Raw genomic sequence first — 22,888 nt, 5'->3', positions numbered from 1 at the left:
AAGGAATTACCTTAATCTAGAAAATTTGGATTAGATGATTGGGGAAAAAAAATGGATATAATAATATTAAAAATTAGAATTTAGAAAGGACAGTTAAAATTCATGAATAGTAAACTTAGTTTGGTTCTTTCTTTAGATATTCTTACGGGTTTAGGAATTAAATTTCAAATAGCAGGGTATCAAAAAAGGAACATAGCTTCTATCTAAACTGTATAACAGTGAGTAGTATTAGATAATTCGCATCATCAACCTGTATGTGCGTCCATACATACACGACTAAATGCTAGACATGCATTACTTATTAAATTGTTATTTTGTGTTGCATTATTTATTGCTATTAATGATTTGAATAGTTGCGATGTGCTTCATGTTTGCTTTGCTTGTGTGGAGTTGTGATAAAACGGGTCACTGTGGGGTTTACGAGGGCGATCTATGATACCGTCGGCCATGTATGGGGAGATCGACGCCCCCGTATGCATCTGGTGATATATGATATGGAAAATAATAGGGTGACCTCTTGTTGGTGTGGAAAAGAAAACATAGTATAAAAAAATTGGAGGGTTGGTCAAGTGAGGTTGAGACCGATCGACAATGTATGGGGATCGGCTCCCTAATGCACACGTAATGAGAGGGCGGGACATGTGTGAGAACGGCTTGTCAAGGGTTTTGGTGACGCCTCTGACCAATTTTCATGTGATGTGATTATGTGAAGGTGTTAATATTTGTGATTGCTGTTGGTTTATCATTTGTGTGATAGATTGCATGATCATATAACTAATCGAATGAATAGATTGATTTATTTATGTATTTGTGTGATTGTGTGGAGTGAGAGGATTATTTAACCCTATTAATTGAGTTTGGCGCTCACCCCTGCCTCCTTATTTTTTTTTTTCAAGTAATAGGAGAAAAGAAGAACCCTATAGATCAAACCGAGTTGAAATTTAAATATAGAAAATTATTAATAGTTGTATTAAGCATGTAAATGAAAAGGACTGCAAATTAAGGATTTTCGCAATTGTACTCCAATTGAGTTGTAATTGAATAATATGGTTACATATATTAATTATGTGAATTGTACTTTAATATGTCTGTGGAACATAGTTAATGGGCCTGAAGCCATGACTATGATTAGAATATAGGTTACTACGGGCCTAGGATGCATTAAGTCCACCCAAGCCGTAGTGCTGGTCCGACCCTTGGAACAGGGTCGTGACAGAAGCAAACCCTTCACTGCTAGCGAAATCGTCCATGACATCATCCTCGGAATTTATTTGGCGTCAATACCACATCTTCCATTGTACTTACAGTAACATTGTACTTTTATATATTAACTATCAGATATGATCACATAACAAGTTACGACTCTTAATCGATTATTTAGATATGTGCATGTATTTAGGGGCTAAGAGTGAGGCAGATCAAACTTATATTGCTTATTGCACAACGATTTATTCAAACTTTCTTGGGGAAGAACTTCATTGCACTCCATTTTTTGACGCCATGGCTTTCTTGAAGTTATGGTATCTTTATTTTTTCCATGTTTTTTTAATTGTTTGATTATGATTATTGCATTGGGTGTTTTTCCTTCCATTGAATTTCTCATTTCTCTGCATGTAAGTCTGTCTTTTCATATAGAATCTCGACCATGTTATATTAGGAAGATGAACAAGAAGGGATCTGCCTCTCAAAAGAGAGTTTATGAAGCAGTGGCAAAACCTATTGTTGAGCTAAGGAATTGAGAAGGGTAGGCCAAAGATAAGGAATATGCATTTGTTTTGGATATGTTCTTTATGCTGGTGTACCCCTTACATATAATTGTCATACAAGCAATTAAATTTGCTAACGATTGGATAGCAAGTTAACTATGTGTTGTGAGTGTTGCAGAGTGTATTGAATGGATATGATGGGACAGATATGGCTTACGATCAAATAAGCACTGGAAAACTTGTACAGTTGGTAGATTATGCAAAATTGCTGCATTTGAGCGTGTAGTATCATGGTTAGAGCTCTAGAGGACATAATTGCTAATGCAATCACTTCTATTGCAGGTACTGAAGTATTTATGTTTACCTTGACGCTAATTTTTACTTGTCAAAGTTAGTGTATCTTTCATGTTCATGAGCATATGATCATGATTGTTTATTTGCTCATGCTTATAACCAAATAAGCAATCCGTGACATTAGTTAATTTTACCATTGGATTTTTGCTGTTTTTCTTTAATTTATTTATGGATAATTATTATATTAGTTTTATCTCTGTACTATATTTGAATTTTTTTTTTGTTTTCTTTATTCTATAACTTTATTATATATTAAGAGCTAAAAATAAGCTAACTTCTTTTTTTCAAGTGATACTTTGAATATTTACTATAATATTAATGTTTATTTCAATAAGTAAATATTGTATAATAATTAAAGTAAGCTAATTATTATTATGTGTCGGCTTCTTTATATATATATATATATATATCATATTTTTATAATAATAATAATTAAATTGTATTTTACTTTTAAGTAATTAAATTAAAAATAATATTTATCTATATATACGTTTGAATTATAGACTTTAACTGAAACCTAGATAATTTTTTAATTTAAGTAATTAAATGTTGGGGTATGTAGTTAATCTCACATCAGATAAATACAACCCCTAAAAAGGGCAAATAATGTGAAGGGTAAACCAATCAAAATAGCTTAGGTAATTTGGTGTTAAAGATAAGCTCAACTCATTATATTTGTAAAAGATTCACATATATTTCATTTTCGAAAATTACCTTAAAAAAAGAAAGTTAAATCTTTTCTTTATTCTACTTACATAAATGAAAAAGATTTTGGCTTAAACATCTTTGGTAACAAATAATTGAGTATTTACAAAAGATTCTTATATCTTTTTATCTTTGGAAAGTCCAAATACTCTTTAAAGCTAAAGATCAACGCTTTCTAAAAACGTGATCTTCATTCCTCTTATAAAAGATGTTTTTCTTCTTTGGAAAACGTTGAGATTTTTATAAAAGTAAGAGTCCATTGAATAAAAGATTTAAATCTCTTAAAGCTCTCTTTTAAAATCCCTTTATTTCTTTTCATCTATTTGCTTCAAGAAATATTTTTAAGAGAGAAGAAAATTTAATAACAATATTTTTTGAAAAACAGTTCTGATCTTTAAATCTATTTTCTAAATCTTTTTCTATTCTTCTTATGCTTATAATTGCATTTCTCTCTGTCTATATAGATTTTGTAATCTATTGTAGACTAGAGGTCTTTAAATGAAAAATTTTTGTGTAATAGCTTAGGTGAAAAGCTATGGTGTAATAGGCTATCAAACGACCTTCTCCTTGTGTGACTTGATGTGAGTTTCTATTCTGCAAAAATAGAAGGGGTTGAGGTTGACTAGAACCTTAAGAATATCTAGTGGGACAAAGGTTAGATCTAGGTGTTCATCTATTTCATTGTAATATTGGTTTGTCTCTTACCCTTGAAAAGAGATAACATAGCGGAGGATCTCAAGATGAGTCTTGGGGAGTGGATATAGGCGAGTTATGCCGAACCACTGTAAATCTATGTGTTCATTTTCTTTTATTTTTTGAAGTTCTGCTTGATTATATTCTGTTTACACAACTGTTTTATCTTTTTAAGAAATGCAAAGTTGTTATTGGATTTCTATTTCTAAATGTGAATAAGTTTTATCTTTGTGGAACATTAGAATTCTGGATTTCTGTAGTGTGATTATACCAAGTTCTAATCTGTCCTTTTATATTTAGTGTAAATCACAATATGAATTATAATCAGTTTTCTAATTTTGCTTAAAGTTTTATGAGACAGTTCTAAAAAGCAATAACTGATTCTTTACAGAGTCTTTTTAAATTTGCTTAAGCTTTGAAAAGTAGTTCTAAATGCAATAACTATTCTTCACAAAGTCTTTCTAAAAATTACTTAAGCCTTGTGGAGCAGTTCTAAACGCAATAATTATTCTTCACAGAATCTTTTTAGATTTGCAACAAGCTTTGTGAGGTAGTTCTGAACTTGATAACTAACTCTCACAAACGCTTTCTAATTCCGTTGTAATAGAATTCTGATATTTTGTTTTGAAATCTAAATTTTTAGAAAACCTAATTAACCCCTCTTTTGGGTCGTACTATATATAAACGGACCCACAATTTCTTACTTTGAAATAAGAGCTTTCTCTGCGTATTTTTAAAGTTTTAGGAAAAAAAACAAACAAAAACAAAGACAAGGGAGGGAAACCAAACCGATTTAGGTTACATGGCATGCGGCACCTAATTGCCACTTGTCTTGTATTTTTCCTCGTCATAGCATGTGTTATTCACTCAATTGTTCTGCTTCTCACTAGGCATGCATAAATTACAAAAAAAAAAAGAAGTTAAAGTTAAGGTGGCCACAAAACTTTTTTGTACAAGTTCCAAGGGCAAATGATATATTCAACCCTTTTTTTTAAAGGTAGATAAATAAATTTTCTGCATTTGAAATTTGAAATGAAAACATAGATAAGAAAATTATCATGTTATTATTTAAATATTAAATATTAATAATTTTTAAATTGATAAAACAATTAACATCCAATCAAAATATAGAAAATTAAGAAGATAAATTCAAAATTTTCTAAACAAATCGTAATAGAATACTGAACAAAGAGAGTTTTAAACCTTCTCTTTGATGGAGGAAAGAAAATTTTAGTCGAGAAGTAGATGAAAAAACTGCTCACGTTATTTCATCAAAAGTTATTTATTTATTTGTTCTTTTATGTTTGCATTATAAATTGACTTTCATGATCAATTACTTCCATTATGTTTATGATATCAGGACTAATTAAGGATTTCAAAGGTTTTAAAGGTCAAAGTCTTTTATGCCTGTAGGGACTCATTGAAATAACAAATTTATCCCTTTTAATTCTGCTACTACGAAACAACTCAACATGGCACTAGGAGTTTTCTATATATTTATGAAAACACCATTTTGTTCCCAAGCTAATGCAGAAATAGAGAATGATGATATTATGTAGTAATACGTAAGTCATTCTTTACCATCAGATATTTTATCTTTTAATAAAAATTCGTTGGATTAATACAAAAAACTTACTAATGACTAAACAAGTTATATTCTATTTTTTATTTCTTTTCATATAAAAGTTGGAGAATATATACACACAAGAAGCACATGTATGCACTTGCAACTTGTTCATCATTGTTGAAATTAAAGCTAGAGAGTGAGATTGGAAAACAATGAAATCATTAACTCCTTCAAGCAACAACGATTTGGATGTTCCAAGCGATGATTGGATCCATTAAATTCTCAAGGGTTACCATGGATTTTGTGTCGCCACTGTAGCTCTTTTTAATAACGCTTACTATCTCTCTTTAGCACTTGATTTTCTGTCTCATGTACTTTCTTTACGATCATGACCTCGACTCTCTTATTCGAGATCACTTCCTAATCATTAGAGGTATTAGTTTTTCTATTATTTCTTGTTAGTGTTAGGTATGATAAAAAATCAATAGCCTCGTAAACGCATAATGCAGATAATCAAAAATAATGTGTCAAAGAGATATTTCAACAAATAGGTGGTAGGCAAGAAAATGAACATAGAAGAATTGCATATCTTTATTCATCTGATGTCTTTCTTTATATAGGAAAAAAAAAGCAACAAACCCACAATTACAGCAACTAAAAGAAAAAATGCTAGCTGAAACATGGGAACAAGAACTTATGACTCTTACTGTAACAGTTTATGTTGACTAGAAAACAAAATAACTACAAAATATTTGCATTAATATTTGACATACTCCCCCTTAATGCATAAATATTTGACTCCTAATTTTTCTCTAAAGGAAATGAACTTCTGCAAAGCAAGTGGCTTGGTGAATACATCAGCAACTTGTTCTTTAGTGTTGCAGTAAGTCATTTGAATGCTCCCTTGTTGGACCAACTCTCCAATAAATGGTGACCTGTCTCTATGTGCCTTCTAGGACTATGAAACATTGGATTGTTTATCATGGCAATAGTTGATTGATTATCACAATAAATCAATGTTGCCTGGACTTGAGTTTGCTGTATATCTTCCAAGATTCTTCTCACCCACACTACTTAACATGCTACTACAGTCGTATATTCAGCTTCAGCGGAAGATAATGCAGTAGTTGCTTGCTTCTTTGAGCTCCAAGAGATAGCGCCACTTCCAAGAGTAAAAATGTAACCTAACGTACTTTGTCGATCATCAATTGAACCTGCCGAATCACTATCATAGTACCCATACAAATTAGAATTATTAGTTCTGCCATATCGAATTCCAAATGAGCTGGTTCCTTTTAAGTATCTCAATATTCTCTTAGCAGTACAATAATGTAGTTTACTAGGACTTTGGATGAAACGTGATAAAATACCGGTGGCAAGAGAAATATATGGTATACAATTTGTCAAATAGAGCAGGTTCCCAACTAAAGTGCGATGGAGATAAGCATCCACCCTTTCTTCTTCATCATCCAAACTATATTTTTTATTATTAATCATAGGAGTCTTCGTCGGCTTGCCCTCTTCCATTTTGAACCTTGCAAGAATATCATTAACATATTTTTCTTGTGAAAAGAAAATCCCCCCCTATGATATTGCTTCACTTCCGACCCAAGATCATTCCCATGTCACTCATTTCAAATTTAGAAATCATAAGATTTCTAAATTCATTCATCAAGGCAATGCTTTTTCTAGTATAGATCAACTCGTCCACATAAAGACAAAAAATTAGTAATTCATCACCTTCTTTAGATTTGACATACAAGGTGGGCTCCTTGTACTTTGCTAAAATCCATATGAGATGAAATGATTGTTGATCCTCCTATACCAGTCTTGTGGAGCTTGCTTTATGCCATATAATGCTTTCTTTAAATGATAGACTTTATTTTCATGACCTGCTACTTCATAGCCTTGTGGTTGTTGAACAAACACTACTACATTCAAAACACCATAAGGAAAGCTAATTTTATGTCAAATTGATAGACATTCCATTTGTATTGAGCTACTAAGGCTAAGAGAGTGCGTATAGTATTGAACCTCGCAACAGGTGCGAATGTCTCATCAAAATCCACACCCTCTTGCTGCATATATCCCCAAGCTACTAGCCTAGCTTTGTATTTCTAGACTGACCCATTTGATTTGAACTTTGTCTTGTAAATCCACTTCAAGCCAACCATTTTTGATCCATTTAGAAGAGTGCACAACTACCATGTCTTATTTTTCTCCAAGGCCTTCATCTCTTCATCCATTGCAATATGCCACTCTTTGAATTTCATAGCTTCATAAAAGGAACTTGGCTCTTGCACTTGTGAAATTTGACATTTCTCTCCAGCTATATAAATTTCAGTTTGACTCCTCCATTTTCGCGGTGGAGTTTTTATGGAGGAAAGAGAGTTAGAAGATAATGGGCTTGATGAATTGAGTGGGCTAGCTGGGATGGATGGTGAGGAAGGACTGGAATCTTCCTCTTTGGCATCATCATTCATCAATTTATTTTCTCCTTGATCATTGTCTTCCAAAAAAGAACCTGGAACACATTTCTTATCCTATTTCCAAGTATTTTTCTCATCAAATACAACATCATGACGGATTAGTAACTTCTTGGTGAGAGGATTATGAAATCGATATCCTTTACTTTCAATGTTATATCTTATAAAAATGCACTTTAATCTATTTTCATCAAGCTTTGTTCTTTTTCGAGAAGGAATATGCACATAAGCAATAGAACCAAAACCTTGAGGTTAGTTACCTTAGGCTTCCATCCATGCCAAGCTTCAAAAGGTGTTTGATAAGGAAGTGTTGTTGTGGGACTCTGATTAAGAATATAGGTCGCTATGTGAATTGCTTCTGCCCAGAAATGTTTTAACAATCCTTAGCTTCAAGCATGCTCTCTCCCATCTCTACCAGACTTTTATTCTTTCACTCTGCAACTCCATTTTTTTGTGGAGTGTCGGCAGCTATCAATTGTCTTTGAATACCAGATTCAGAATAGAATTCGTCAATTTCCTCCGACATAAATTCACCTCCTCGATCTATCCACAACACTTTCATGGGTTGCCCACTTTGCTTTTCAACAAATGACTTGATTTTTTTTTTTAAGATTAGTAATGCCTCTGATTTTTCTTTAACCAAAAATACCGAAGTCATTCGACTAAAATCATCAAAAAAAAAAAAAATAATAATGAAGTACATGGTGCCAATTAAAGAAGGAGTGCGCATTGGTCCGTAGACATCAGGATGTATTAACCCGACTGGTTGTCTTGCTCTTCTTGAATTCCCTTTAGGAAAAGAGTCCCTGTGTTGTTTTCCAGCTAGGCAACTTTCACAAACATCATCCACATTCTTTATCAAAGGCAAACTAGTCACCAAAATTTGTTCATGCAACATTCCCCACCATTTAAAACTTAAATGCCCATATCTATGATGCCAAAGCCAATTTTCATTATGCAAGGTCACCTTCAATGTTGATTTGACACATTTATTTAGGCTCAAAGGAAATAATTTATTTTTAGTCATGGGTACCTCAAATAAAAGATGTTGCTTAGACTTTTCTTTGTAAACATAACAAGTTGAATCTTCAAAGACAAGTGAAAAATCCTTCTAAAAGGAATTGCACGACACTCAACAAGTTGGAATCTAAATCAGGTACAAAAAGTACATTTTCAATGCAATCTAAACCATATGCATTTATTTGAATAATACCTTATTTTTTAGCCTCTCGAACTGTCCCATCACCTATTGTCACACGACTATTTACCGACTTATCCAAGCTAGTGAAGAAGTCAAGCTGACCCATCATGGGCATACTGCATCCACTATCTATATACCAAATGTCACACCCAAAATTGATGGTGCGATGTTCCTAGGGTCCAAGTAGGCTTAAGGCCATCAAGCAACTAATCCATACATTCTATAGATTGCATTATTTATCTTGATTATCTTGATTAATCCAATTGAACTAATCCAATTGCACATTATTTATCTTGATTAATTACTTAGGTGGGCTATAATCAATTTATTTACTTTTATTTAATTTTCGGCATTATTAAATACAATCTTTCACACATTATGTATAATCACATATCATACTCTCATAATACTTTTTACATTATAGCTTACATACATTCTATACTAATATCATTCACAAAAGTACTATAAAGCAACTAAAGTTCATATAACTTATCAACAACTTATAATATCTAACAATTATTTACATTATTCACGTGCTTCTTGTTGGAAGAAGGAAATTAATAAGCGGACGGATTTGAATCACCTCTAGCTGAAACCAGAAACGCTTGAGTGAGTCCTCAACTCAGTGAAATTATAGTGTCTTATCGGTAGCATGTACACAGAAAAGTATCTCAAGGTTCAATATTTATAATAACACAGGATGGTAGTATCATTATAACTAGTCAATAGAAATACGTCTATATAAAAGGATTCATAGTAATCGGATCAATATCACAAAGGAAATATCAATAATATGACAGATAATCACATAGCTAGCACTGAAGAAAACATATCACTATGTACATTTCAGTGCTACCACACATTACACACTTTAGGGCAGTAACTTCTCCCGTTATTTATAAATCTCTATATGCACATAGCCTGATATAACCCCCATCAAGTTGGGATTCTATCATATTGGCTAAACAAATGGCTTGGTACAATCAAATAGGCCTAAAGGCCAAATCAAGTTGGGATTCTATCATATTGGCTAAACAAATGGCTTGGTACAATCAAATAGGCCTAAAGGCCAAATAGATTTCATAATTCACAATCTCAATATCACAATTAACAAACGGTTTCAAATACCAATAATGGTATGCATTTGATTAAAAGTTCCAATGCAACATGGAAAGGTTAGACACTATAACTCACCTTGAAAGCGAGAATTCAGTTCCTCTCGATCACTTATAATTTCAAAACGGTTTCATGGTAATCCTTGACCTATATTCACATTTACACATATATAGCACACTTAGTTTTGTTTTTAGCTCTTTATAAACCACAAAGTTCCTTAATATTCTTATTCATTAAATTCGCATTTGAAATTTTAGGGTCAGAAAATAAACATATTGAGCTTAATTGTCATTCATTTTATACTTATGTTCATGGTTAAATCATCTATATTTAAGTTTGCTCAATTTAGTGCAAGCTTAGTGAAACACAGAATTTTCAGCATGAGTCACTTGCATTCACTTGACTATATTTTCATTTCTGAAAGTCCTTTTGCTATGAAATTTTTACACAATATTCCCAACATCTCAAGGCACTTCTGCATTAAATTTCATGAATTTTAGGATTCATTTACCTATTCAAATAATCTAATTATAGAACCAGAATTTTCAGGTTTCACATTCTGAGTAGTCTGCTTTCTTTTATTAATATCTCCATTTTCTCTTATCATTTGGACTTTCATTTTTAACACAACCTTCTTAACATCTTAGGCTACATATCTGTAAAATTTCATAATTTTTAAATTTTATTTGCATGGTCAAACAACCTAAACACAATAGTGAAATCTGTTTAGTGTGTCACACTGAACAGTCTGTATTCACTTAGCTATAAATTCTTTTCCTTTCATCTTATGAACTTGTCCTTTTACCAAAACTTTGCCAACATCCCAGCCTAGCTCTCTATAAAATTTCATTAATTTTGAAAAGATGATTTATATATTAAACTTAACAAACTACGGTGGCTGAATTGAAGCAGCTTCATTGAGACAGTTTTGGAAATTGTAGTTTCTAGCTTTTACATGATCAATTCCTTTCAATCAAAACCAATTTCTAGCATCCTAATTGATCAATTAATATGTTTAAAAGATAATTTTGAGTTTTGATTCATCAAATTAAAGATTTAAGCTTAGGAAAATATGAAAATCAAAGGCACAATTTGAATTTCATACCTTTCTTTTAATTTCTTTTGTTTTCTCTTCTCTTGTTTCTTTATTAGCTTCACTTTTCCTTTGATAATATTATTTTCACTAGGTATTTTTGCAGTGAATGAACTCTAGCAAATGTTAGAATGATAGAAAGAAGAAGGAGAAAGGAGAAGCCTATGTTGGGCACGAAGAGGTGAAGAGGAGGGTGTTGTCTCCTAATACATGTGTCCTTTTTACTAAAGAGATTATTCACCTATACACTCGCCTCCTTTATCTTAACTAAAGAGGTGAGCCACTCATATACTTGTCCTTCTTTTCCTTAGATTGGAAATGAGTCACTTGCTTTGTTGTAGAAAAGATGGGTTACCACTTGTATAGGTAAAATGTCCCTTTATCCCCTTTATCCACTTTGGTTAAGTAGTAGTTTAGGTGCCCTTTTAGGTCATTTCAAATTTTTATTACTTAAGCTTCTTTTTTTTTTTTTTTTTTTTTTTTTGTATTTTAATTTATAGTTTTTGGTTCACTTAATTAGATTAAGATTATATTTTATTTTTATGGAATTATGGTGCATTTCAATTTAATTTCCATAGGAGATTTTTGATTCATTTGTGTTGTCATACCTTAGATGTTTTAGAATTTTAATACTTTATAAATTTCACTTCATTACATTTCAATAGTCATTTACGGTTTTAATAGGTCATATACTTATAAAATAAAATTTTATTACTTATTTACTTAATTTGCATAATATTTGGGGTTTAACATTTGGGTTTACTTAATCTTTATTACTTATAAAATAAATCTTAACAGAATAACACGCCAGAAATAAGCTTTCAGTTTCATCAAACTTGGCTTGTTTGTTTCAGATGACAAAATCTTTCTATATGGTCATACCTTTTGCAATAGTAACATTGCTTTGACATCTTATTTTCACCTTTTTCAGCTCCTTTTAAACGTTGATGATCGCCATTAAACCATTCTCCTCTTCCTCCTTTGCCTCTTCGTTCACCTCGAAAGGCTCTTCCTCCTCGACCTTTGTTGAAGGAACTTTGATGACTTGATTCTCCAAATTGGCTTTCTCTTTGTGTTGGGACAGCGGTATTTTGCTTGAAATGCACTTTACAACGAGTTCTTGTCATGTCTGCTCATCTATCTTCATGAGAATACAAAGAACCAAGCAATTCATCAGTAATAACTTAAATTTTTTGACTCCTCTATGGCGGCTACCACATGATCATATTTCTTAGGCAGGCTCCTAAGAATTTTTTCAACTACTGTTCCCTGACTTCCACCTTGAGGACCAGCTGGCCATCAATGGAGGGGGTAATTGTTAGGGTAATTAGTGGATTTGAGTTTAATTGTAATTACCTTTTGAGTAATTGGGTAGAATTGCAAGTATCTTTTAATTAGTAGTCTGAATTGTAAGTCTTTCCTTTTTATATTAAGTCTTTGACAGCTTGGCAGTGATTTGGCCTATTTAGCTTATGTGGATGCCATGTCATTACTGCTATATATATTGTAGGTTGACTTTTTGTCAAACTAATGAATGAAAACCCTAATGTACTTTCCTAATTCTCTCTTTTCCCTCTCATTTCTTTCCCTTTCTTCTATTCTTCCACTAACCAAACAACTCTGGATCTCTTCCAGAGCCAAATCGGTTAGGTATATGATCCCTTACCCTAACAACAATCTCCATCATTTCATTGTAGTAGTTCTCCAAAGTGTCACTGTCACTCATAAATAGACTCAAATTTGCGTCGAAGAGTCTGAAGTTTGACAGTGAGTACCTTGGCATTACCTTGGTATCCTTTTTGAAGAGCATCCAAGCTTCCTTCGACTTTATGGCAGCTGCAAAGCGAGGAAAAATTGATTCATGCACTACTTGTTGAATGAAGAAAAGGGCTTTAGCATCTTTCTTGCTGATGTCTCTATTATCAACTGCTTCAGCTTCAGTGTAGCCTTTTTCCACAAAATTCAATAAATCCTAGGACATAGATAATGTCTTCATCTTCGTGCTCCAGATTTCATACCCATTGCCTTGCAACTGTGGCAGTGCTGGCGACGAAGGATTAGCACCATTGTTGTTGGCCCTCTACTCTGTTTTAGAAAGAAGAGTAGGAAATGTTAATGAAAAGACAGACCTGCCTCTGATACCATATGACAAAAAATCAGTACCTCACAAACATACAAATCAGAAAATCAAAATGACAAATAATATCTGAAAGAGATATTTCAACAAATAGGTGGTAGGCAAGCAAAATTAGCATAGAAGAACCGCAAATCTTTATTCATCTGATGGTTTTCTTTATACAGACAAAAATAAGCAACAAACTGACTTCCACAAAATAAGCAACAAAGCCACGATTATAGCAACTAAAAGAAAAAATGCTAGATGAAAGATAAGAACAAGAATTTGACTGACTCTTGCCGCAAGAGTTTATTTTGACTATAAAATAAATAAACACAAAATATCTACATTAAGGTGTGACAAGGTTGGTGTGATTTTGGAAAATAATTTCTTGGATCACATTATGAAGAATGGGTATGTGTTACTGTTAAGCATTTTATATAGAGATCTGGAAGAGATATCCTTGGTAAAACAATATCAAGAGAAGTGCCTGTTAGTTTTTAGTTTATGCCTTGCAGTCTTACAAGGAATGCTTATCTTAGTTTCAGATATCATTGATCTCTCTTGCAATTCCTTGACTGTTACCTCACCACTAGATTTTGATAGCTTGAAACAACTTCAACAACTTCAAACTTTAGATATCTCGAGGTACAAACTATCGGGCACAATCCTAAGCCACTTGAGTTCTTATTTAAGCATTTATATGAATGGTAATTTTCTTTAAGAAACAATACTGCAGTATCTAGGTGCTTTAAGAGGATGAAATGAGTTGGATCTTTAATGCAAGTGTCAGGGATGACACCACAAAATCTGGGAAAACTTCCATTTCTACAATATTTAAATCTCTCCTTTAATGATGCAAATTTAATTGGTTTTGGGAGCTATAATTTTTTACACAAAGGACAGCAATTGCAATTAAAGTTTTCTATCCTTCTCAGAAAGCAACCTCATGGAGCTTCATCTCTAATTGCAAAGCCCTTGGAATCATCTGTAATGAGATTGTCTTGCTTAATTTCTTTACCAAATATGAAACTTTTAAATTCTTAATTCTGAAAAGTTGAGGTTTTTTATTGAACTGAATTCATTTTTGAGACCCACAAAGCAACAAATATGTGTTGCTGAATGAAACACCATTACATTTAAATTATACGAGGGAAAAGAAGGAAATCAAGCAAACTAATAATTTAGAATACAAAATAAAGTCAAATTAGACATGAATTAAATCTGAGAATGGCTAAAGCCTCTTCAGCCATCAGCTCTTAACTTTGCCTGCAAGCATGTAAGTCTTAAAAATAACAGTTCTGACCAAATCAGAGCCACCCCAAGCAGTCTCAAACTCCTTAATAACATTTTCAGACAACAATTCCACACCTTGTTCTTTAGCAGTACCAACAGCTGACCATGATCCCACCAACCCCAGAAGCCCTTCAAATGACATCTCCTTAGGCATGTCTAATATCATCGGCTGCCCTTCACAGCCTACGCCAACATTTTCGAAAGGAAATGGAAGGGTCTTATAACAATCAAATGCATATTTTGTCTTTGGGTTTTGAAAAGGAATGGACCTCTCGTAGAAACCCCACATGATAGCATCAAATTCTGGGTTAACTTGGATTAAATTATAAGTCCAAACAGCAATAACTCCTCCAGGCTTTCGTAGCAGACGCTTGACCTGAGAGTAGAATCTTTCTAGATCAAACCAATGGACAGCCACAGAGACCGTCACTAGATCAACAGAATTTTCGCCTCCAATTAAGGATACAACTTCATCATCAGACATTGATGATGGAGTGTGCAAGTATTGTACTCGAGGATGTTTCATTGCGTGCTCTAATTGCTCTTCACTTATCTCAGTTGCAATTACTCGGTCGTAATATTCTGCGATCTGCAAATTCAGGCCAGATTATCAAATTTTTGGCCTTTCAATTGACCATAAAAATTCAAACTTCAGCTAATTTTTTCAATTTTACCGATTTGATAATCAGACATGGAAACTTGCTCATAAGTGGAAGGCTGCTCTTTCCACAGCCTAAAAATGTGCCATGTTCTGTGCACTGAGCCACCCATATTATAGGGTGATAATGGATTCAAAAGAAAAAGAAAGATATGTGAGAAAGAGGACTAACACTAATAGCTGCTTGTCCGTTGCCGGTGCCGGCATCCCAAGCTAGAGAGTGGCGAGGGGTGAGAGAAGCCAGCATGGAAAACCATTGGGTGGGAAAAGTTGGCCTGGCATCTCTGTAAGTTCCGGCTAGTTTGTCGTATAAACCTGCCATTTGTTGTTCTTTCTCTTGAAATCTGGTGTGATAGTATTATGTCGAGGAGCCAATCTATATGTATTAATATAATAAATTATTGGATACACTGTTTTGGTTTTGGAAGAAGGCAAATTTGAACTGCAACTTCAATTGAGAAGGACAAAAGAAAAAAAAAATATTATATAAAAAGAAAACTTATGCAGCGTCGGTTCAGAGATCCGCAGCTTCAGATAAGATAATTGACTTCAACCATTACCTTTGAAGGATAATTCTATGACTAGAGATGGCCATATTACGGTTCTCTGGAACCATCGGTTCGAACCAGTCTGGAATCGTAATCGGAACCGGGCTGAACTGGAACGAAACTAGAGAATTTCGGTTCGATTCCGGTTTCAAATTTTTTGGAACAGGAACCGGCGGTTCTAAAGAACCGGTCAGAACCGGACTGGAACCGCCGGTTCCCCGGCCAGTTAGAACCGCCGGTTCGAACCGGCGGTTCTAGCCAAACTGTCAGGTTTTTTTTTTTTTTTTTTTAAATTTTTTTATGAAATCTCTTAATTATGTTCAAGTCTTTAAAAAAAAAATTTAATTGAAGTATTTTTTAATTTTTTAGGTGTATCTTTTAATTTTTTATGTTCAAATATATTTTTTTTTAAACCGGTCTTCAAAGTTTAAAATTATGTTCAAACTTTTTTAAATAAAAAATAAATTCAGTTGAAAATTTTTTTTAAAAAAAATAATTATATTCAAGTCTTTAAAAAAAATAAATTTAATTGAAGTATTTTTTAATTTTTTTAGGTGTATCTTTTAATTTTTTATGTTCAAATATATATATATTTTTAAAAACGGTCTTCAAAATTTAAAATTTAAAATTATGCGATTCGCCGGAAAACCGATCGGAACCGTTCAGTTCCAAACCGGAACTGGAACCGGAACTTTTCGGTTCGATTCCGGTTTCAATTTTTTTGGAGCCGGAACCGCCGGTTCCGGAACCGGCATCGAACCGTGGCCACCCCTATCTATGACTAATGCATTGATACAGTTTCAATTTTAGTATTTTGAATAGATAAATTTCTTTTAATTAAATACATTTAGTGAAATTAAAGTAAATAATTTATTTAATGAACATTAAACAAGTACTCAATTCATACTTGTTTTGTTTCTTGAAGGTGTTTTTTTCTAGCTCGTGGGGCTCATTAGTCACTTTAATAATTAGTCACTACTCTATCTAATGCGATTTTCAATGTCATCCTTAATGAAATTTTGAATAATTTAAAATAGTCTTAGTTGTAGTCAATTTGAAAATTACATTTTATATCAACGAGTGTTTGGATTAATGATTCGGCACTCTTTCTCCTGTGAAGTCGAGGGTTCGATCCTCATGAATGGAGCAAATACTTGCTTGGAGCACTTTGCCCTTTCTTAGGCAAATTTGGTGTGAGCAGAATTTAGTTCTAGCTTAATAGACTCAGGATACCTGTGGTTAAGAGAAAAAAAAAGTTATATATGATTATAGGGAAAATTGAAGTTTATTTGGCGAGGATAGAACGTTTCTTTTATGTAATCTTTTTTATTAATTAATTAACTTATTTATTTATTTATTTATTTTGAATTTGCAACTTAGAAAAATAGAGAAACAAAATTAGATCCTAACATTATTTGCTTTGTAATTTTCATTTAATGACTTGGCTATAATTTTTTTTTGTCATTAAATTACAACATTTCCAGTTAAAGAAGGGGTTGTTTTTGAAATTCAAATTGGTTATTTTTTTTAATATAATTTATTTCTTTTATACGTTGAGTTTCGAAAAGAGTTATATTTTTAATAACAATTTTTTTATTTTTTATTTTTTATTTTCTTTTTCGTCATTGAATTAATTTATAATTAGTATCACTTTATTTAGTACGAAATTTATATCTCCCCTGTAATAAATAGATGATGTTAACAAAGCTTTGCCAGTTTGGAAGTGCTACACTCATGGACTCAAGAGTAATATGCCACATATTAAACTCATAGACTAACTGCCACGTTTGGGGTTTGACTCTTTCATGGTTTCCAGATTTTTCATGCATTTAGTTATTTTCCTTTTTAGTTGTGATTCTTGCTTTGTAGGAGAGTGTCCTCCACTTTCTTTTCATCTAAGTTTGTTTCTAGTTTGTAGGAGGGTGTTCCTCTACTTTGAAGTACTGCTCCTTTAATTAAGAAGTTAGTTACTCATCCACTCAAGTATTTAAACAATAACAATCAATGAAAGAGGCAGCTTCCAAAAATCAATCGGTCTTTGAGCACTTTAGTGTCAAGAGGTACTCAGGTTCCCTCCTTAGAGCCTGAACCAACAGTCAACATAGGTCGTAAAAAGAAAAACCCCAACCAGTCGACTCAAACACCATCCACATCCTTTACCAACAGACCCAAAACTAGATCCTTAACCTGGGACCATAACAAATTGGTATCAGAGCCAATAGTTATGGGCGACACCATACAAGAACAATTTGATAAACTTTTTTCTCTAGTCCTCGCTGATCAGCAAGCCAACAAAACTCGACATGAGAAATTGAGCAACTTGACGCCAAGATGGTGGCAATGTCCCAAGAACTGGAATTTGCTAAACAGGGAATGTCATCCGCAAGTGGTGAAAGTCAAGCTAGGGTTCTCAAAGATAAAGGAATTTCGAGAATAACAGTTTTTGAAAATTCTGAAGGAAACTCGATTGTTCCAAAATTCACCAAACTCAATTTTCCGTGATTTAATGGGTTAGAAGACCCTTTGGGTTGGCTTAGCCGATGTGAGTATTTTTTTCTGGTATCAATTGACGCTAGAGGAAGAAAAGGTGAGCTTATCTTCTTATCATTTAGAGGGAATTGCTCAATTATGGTATATGCAGATGTTACAAGACATGCCCGATCCTACTTGGGAGGAATTTAAGGATCAATGTAATCTTCGATTTGGGCCTCCAATCAGAAGCAACAAATTTAGAGAATTAGCAAAGCTCAAACAACTTGGCACAGTGGCAGAATATTAGAATAATTTTGAAATCTTGGCGTCACGTGCTAGTCCTTACCCAACATCAAAAAATCAACTTTATCTAAGTGGTTTGCAAGATTCCATAATAGTCGAGGTAGAGCTTCATCAACCCAAGGACTTGATGACAACAATGAGCATGTCCAGGTTGTATAAACGCAAACTGCTCTCACGTCCCTCAACAGTCCATGATACCAAATGCATTCCATTCATATCAGAGAATCGACTAAATCGTTCAGTGAAATGGCTGACCAGGGATGAATGGATGAGAGAAGGAAGAAAGGGCTTTGCTTTAACTACGATGAAACCTTTGTTCATGGTCACTTGTGGGTCCTGTATATGTATGGCACAACCCAAGAGGGGGGGGGTGAATTGGGTTTTCTAAAAATAAAAATTTAACTTTTAAAAACAAAACTCAAAATTCTATTTGCAGCAGAAAAGTAATGAACTTGTGAAAATAAGTTATTGATTAGAACTACCTCACAATGTTCTATTTAGAGAAAATAGAAAGACTTTGCAAAGTACAGTTATCAATTAGAACTACTTCACAATGTTCTATTTAGTATCAAAACTACTTTATGACGGAAAGCTATTATGATTAGAACTTCCTCATAAAAATTTAGAAAACCATAAAAGACTGTGTGAGAGACAGTTATCGAGATTTGAACTGCTTCACAAAGTTTTAATCAAGTTTAGAAATCTGATTAGAAACCCAAATAGTGAATTATACTGAAAAATGAAAGAACAGTTTAGAACTTGGTATATTCACTTTGCAGAAGTCCAGAGTTCTAATGTTCAGAAAAGATACAGCTTATGTCAGTTTAGAACATCGAAACCTTTAACAATTTTAGCATTTCTAAAATATAAACAGAAGTGTGAGTAAAATAGTATCAAGAAGAACTTCAGAAAATAAAAAGATCAACACAGTGATTTATAGTGGTTCGACACTAACTCGGCTACATCCACTCCTCAAGACTCATCTTGAGATCCTTAACTATGTTATCTCTTTTCAAGGGTAAGAGACAAACCAACAGTACAAAGCAGCAGATCAACTCCTAGATATACCCTTTATTCCACTAGATTTTCAAAGGTTCTAGTTAACCTCAACCCTTTCTGTTTTTGGCAGAGTACAGAAACTCAGTTCAAGACATTAGAATCTCTCTCACGGAGAAGGTCGCTTGATAACCTATTTCACAATAGCTTCTCACTTAAGCTATTACACAAATGTTTATCAAATAAGTACATGTCTACTAAAGATTACAGAATCTAAATAGACAGACAGAAATGCAAATATAAGCACAAAAAAAAAAAAAGTTTTTAAGATTAGAAAATCATTTTAGAAATCAGAATTGTTTTTCAAAAGAAGTTGTTATAAAATTTCTTTTCTCTTTTAAAGATAAAACGTAAAGTATTAAGATGAAAAGAAATAAGGGGGTAGAGTATAAGTTTTGAGAGATAAAATATTTGATCAATGGATGAATACTCTTAAAACAAAAATTCTTTTCTCCACGTCTTTTAAAAACGAAACGCCTTTTTATAGAGAGGGCTGTGACTCTCGTTTTTAGAAAGTGAATATCTCTTTTTCAAATTAGAATATTGATTTTTCTTATTTAGAAGATATGGAAATCTTTGTTACAAAAAATTTAAGTCAACATTCTGTCTTTTTGGTAAGCAAATAAGAGACAGTCTCTCTTTCCTTAAAAACAAAGATTTTCGAACGTAAATATTTAAAAATCTTTTTCGAAGGATTTATTTACCAAAAATGATTTTAAAATATAATCTTCCTCCATTTAGGTAAGAAAATAAAATCAAGATTTTTTGGATCTTCAAAAAGTTTTGTTTTCGAAAATGAAGTACATAATATCTTTATTCAATTTATTCTTATTACCAAAATTGCTAGAGACAAAGTCTCTTTAAATTAGGTAATTTGAATATTTCGAATCTTAAGAGAGTTCGAAAAACAAATTAAAGTAAAATCAAGGAACGAAAAGATTTATTTTTGAAGAGATATTTTCGAAAAACAATTTTAATGAGAGAAAATTGATTTTGGTGCTTATAATTGGATGTTCTCTCTGTCCTATAGTGAATCCTAAAAGTCTAACCACTAGGGTCTTCAAATGTCTTCATAATCCTTGAATTTGTAGGACTTGCCTTGCTCATTTATTACTTTCTATATATAATCTGCATAAAATATTATTAGCACAAATAATATAATTTAAATTTATTTATTTTATTTTAATCATCAAAATCTCAAGATTAATATTTGACCCTTGAGCCAACATCACCAATGTAAGAAACTGTTCTGGATTAACTTAGAAGAAGCGAAAGACGCAGATTACACAATTCTAGATATGCAGGATTAAGAACTGCGACATGAGATCTCATTACATGAAATGACTGGTTTTCGAAATCCGTAATCTATTTGTTTAGAAGTTAACTAGAATGGGGAAAGAGTCCTGGTTCTAATTGATTTTGGCAGCACCCACAGTTTCATTTCTGCATCAATGGTAGCCAAATTGAATGCTGAGGTGAATGAGAAAAATTCCTGAGGGTTAACGTTGCTAATGGTGAACAAATCAGCAGCCTAGGAATCTATAAGGTGACGTCAATTCAATTGGGATCTTATTCTTTCTCTGTGGATTTGTTTGTCCTTCCATTAAATGACTTTGATGTGGTTTTGGGGGTCAATTGGCTTTGCACTCTGGGACCCATTCTTTGGGATTTTACCTTCATGTGCATGTGCTTTTTTCAACAGGGACTTCTAATAGAAGTACAGGGTATCCATCTAGCCTCATCTACAGTGCCACTTGAAATTAATGCTATCCACACCTCTAAAGACATTGATATTCATCTGCAAAAATTACTGGTTGAATTTGTTTCCTTATTCAGCTCTCCAATTGGACTGCCCCCAAGCTGATCATGTGATCATTGAATTCTCTTGGAGCTCGGAGTAGGGCCAATGGTGGTTCGTCCTTATAGATACCCCCATGGTAAAAAAGATGAGATTGAAAAACAATGTGCAGCCATGTCACAACAAGGGATAATCAAGTCGAGCTGTTTGCCCTTCTCCTCACCAGTCACCTTATTTCCAAAGGAAGACAGTTCTTGGCTTTTATGTGTAGATTACAGAGAGCTTAATGCCAAAACAATCAAAGATAAGTTTCCTATTCTAGTGATTGATGAGCTTAGCTAAATATTCTCAAGAAGATGACAAACAACTTAAGGAAAAAGGTGTTGAAAACCTAGTGAAAGAAGCAACTGCTTTAGTTGTTTCTCAACCTAAACCTTCTACCCAAAATATCCATAGGAGGAAAATGGGGTTTAGTAATTATAATAAAGGTCCCAAAGAAAAATATGGTCAGTCTCATAATCCTGGTCTTAAAGCTAATGTAAAGAAAGAAGAAAAGTTTTGGTTTTGCAAGAAGAATGGTCATAGGAGACATGAATGCACAAAATATAAGATCCACTTAAAAAATATGGAAGGTAACACTTTTGCTTACATTTGTTTTGAATCTCATTTAGTCAATGTTCCTCTTAATTGTTGATGGATTGATACTGGAGCATATGTTCATATTTATAATACCTTGCAAGGGTTCAAAAATAAACGGAAGCTAAGTGAACCTGAAAGATTTTTTATCGTAGGAAAGGGCATAAAGTCAAAGTCGAATTCGTAAGAGAAGTTGCCTTAGTTTTAGATTTTAATTTTAGTCTTGTTTTAAAAAATATTTTCTATGTACTATCTACGTTAGGAAATTTAATTTCAGTTAAGAAACTTGATTGGTAAGGTTATTTTCTAAATATTGGTTCTGGAAAAATTGATGTATCTTTTAATTCTTCTATTGTGGGACATGCATATCTTGGTGATGATCTTTATAAATTGTCTTTATCCCAAATTGAAAATTTTTCTTGCATGTTGATAAAGTAATTTGCAAAGGCCCATTAGCCAAAGAAAAGTCTTTCATATTGTGGCATAAACGTTTGGATCATATTTCTAAAGAAAGAGTTGAAAGACTTGTAAAAGATAATATTTTACCTCCACTTGACAAAACAGATTTTCAAGATTGTGTTGATTGTTTTAGAGGTAAACTTACTAAGACCAAAGGAAAGGGATCCACTCGTAGTCAAAATCTTTTAAAAATTATTCACACTGACATTAGTGGTCCTTCGTCTACCAACTTGTTTGGTCATTCATATTTTATAACCTTTATCGATGATTTTTCTCGTTTTGAATATATTTACCTTATTAAAGAAAAAATTGAGGCACTTGATATATTTAGAATTTTTAAAATTAAAGTTATGAATCAACTAGATAAAAGAATCAAGATTGTGAGATCTAATCGTGGTGGTGAGTATTATGGGAAGCATGGGGAAACAGGATAACAAATGAGACCATTTGCTAAGTATTTACAACAAAGTGGGACTGTTGCCCAATATACAATGCCTGGAACCCCTGAACAAAATGGTGTAGCAGAGATATGTAATCGCACTCTTGTGGATATAGTTAGATCCATGATTGCTTAGAGCAATTTACCTCAATACCTTTGGGGTGAAGCCTTAAGACTTTCCTTTAT

At 32.9% G+C, this 22,888-nt stretch overlaps 1 protein-coding gene, 1 long non-coding RNA gene and 2 pseudogenes across 2 annotated transcripts; 1 reads left to right on the top strand and 3 right to left on the bottom strand.

Moving 5' to 3' along the window:
- Window positions 1–6,099: 6,099 nt before the first annotated feature.
- On the bottom strand, window positions 6,100–6,552 carry LOC119369863 (secreted RxLR effector protein 161 pseudogene; annotated as a pseudogene).
- Window positions 6,553–9,033: 2,481 nt separating this feature from the next.
- LOC149497671 (uncharacterized) lies at window positions 9,034–11,512 on the bottom strand. The gene is made up of 3 exons (XR_016320174.1): window positions 10,934–11,512; window positions 9,907–9,975; window positions 9,034–9,301 (listed from the first exon to the last, which is right to left on the bottom strand). It is a non-coding gene; the product is annotated as an uncharacterized LOC149497671 (long non-coding RNA).
- A 2,692-nt stretch (window positions 11,513–14,204) lies between these two features.
- Window positions 14,205–15,517, bottom strand: LOC105640178 (uncharacterized). Its single transcript, XM_012224421.4, has 2 exons — window positions 15,164–15,517; window positions 14,205–14,922 (listed from the first exon to the last, which is right to left on the bottom strand). Exons 1-2 carry the CDS (start codon window positions 15,311–15,313, stop codon window positions 14,290–14,292), a joined length of 783 nt encoding a protein of 260 aa, XP_012079811.1. The 5' UTR covers window positions 15,314–15,517; the 3' UTR covers window positions 14,205–14,289.
- A 2,353-nt stretch (window positions 15,518–17,870) lies between these two features.
- LOC149497670 (uncharacterized) lies at window positions 17,871–21,510 on the top strand (annotated as a pseudogene).
- Window positions 21,511–22,888: the final 1,378 nt, after the last annotated feature.

This window comes from Jatropha curcas, chromosome 3 (genome assembly GCF_041381405.1).
Source record: "Jatropha curcas cultivar XTBG-Jc1 chromosome 3, XTBG_Jcur_1.0, whole genome shotgun sequence".
NCBI lineage: Eukaryota > Viridiplantae > Streptophyta > Magnoliopsida > Malpighiales > Euphorbiaceae > Jatropha > Jatropha curcas.
This window is presented reverse-complemented; position numbering and strand designations above follow the sequence as displayed.

What these genes read in the sequence shown, in the direction of transcription:
- LOC105640178 (XM_012224421.4), bottom strand. Translation starts at nt 15,313, where the DNA reads ATGGCAGGTTTATACGACAAACTAGCCGGAACTTACAGAGATGCCAGG. An exon ending in ACGGACAAGCAGCTATTAGT is followed by an intron (nt 14,923 to 15,163) that starts GTTAGTCCTCTT and finishes CTGAATTTGCAG; the next exon opens with ATCGCAGAATATTACGACCG.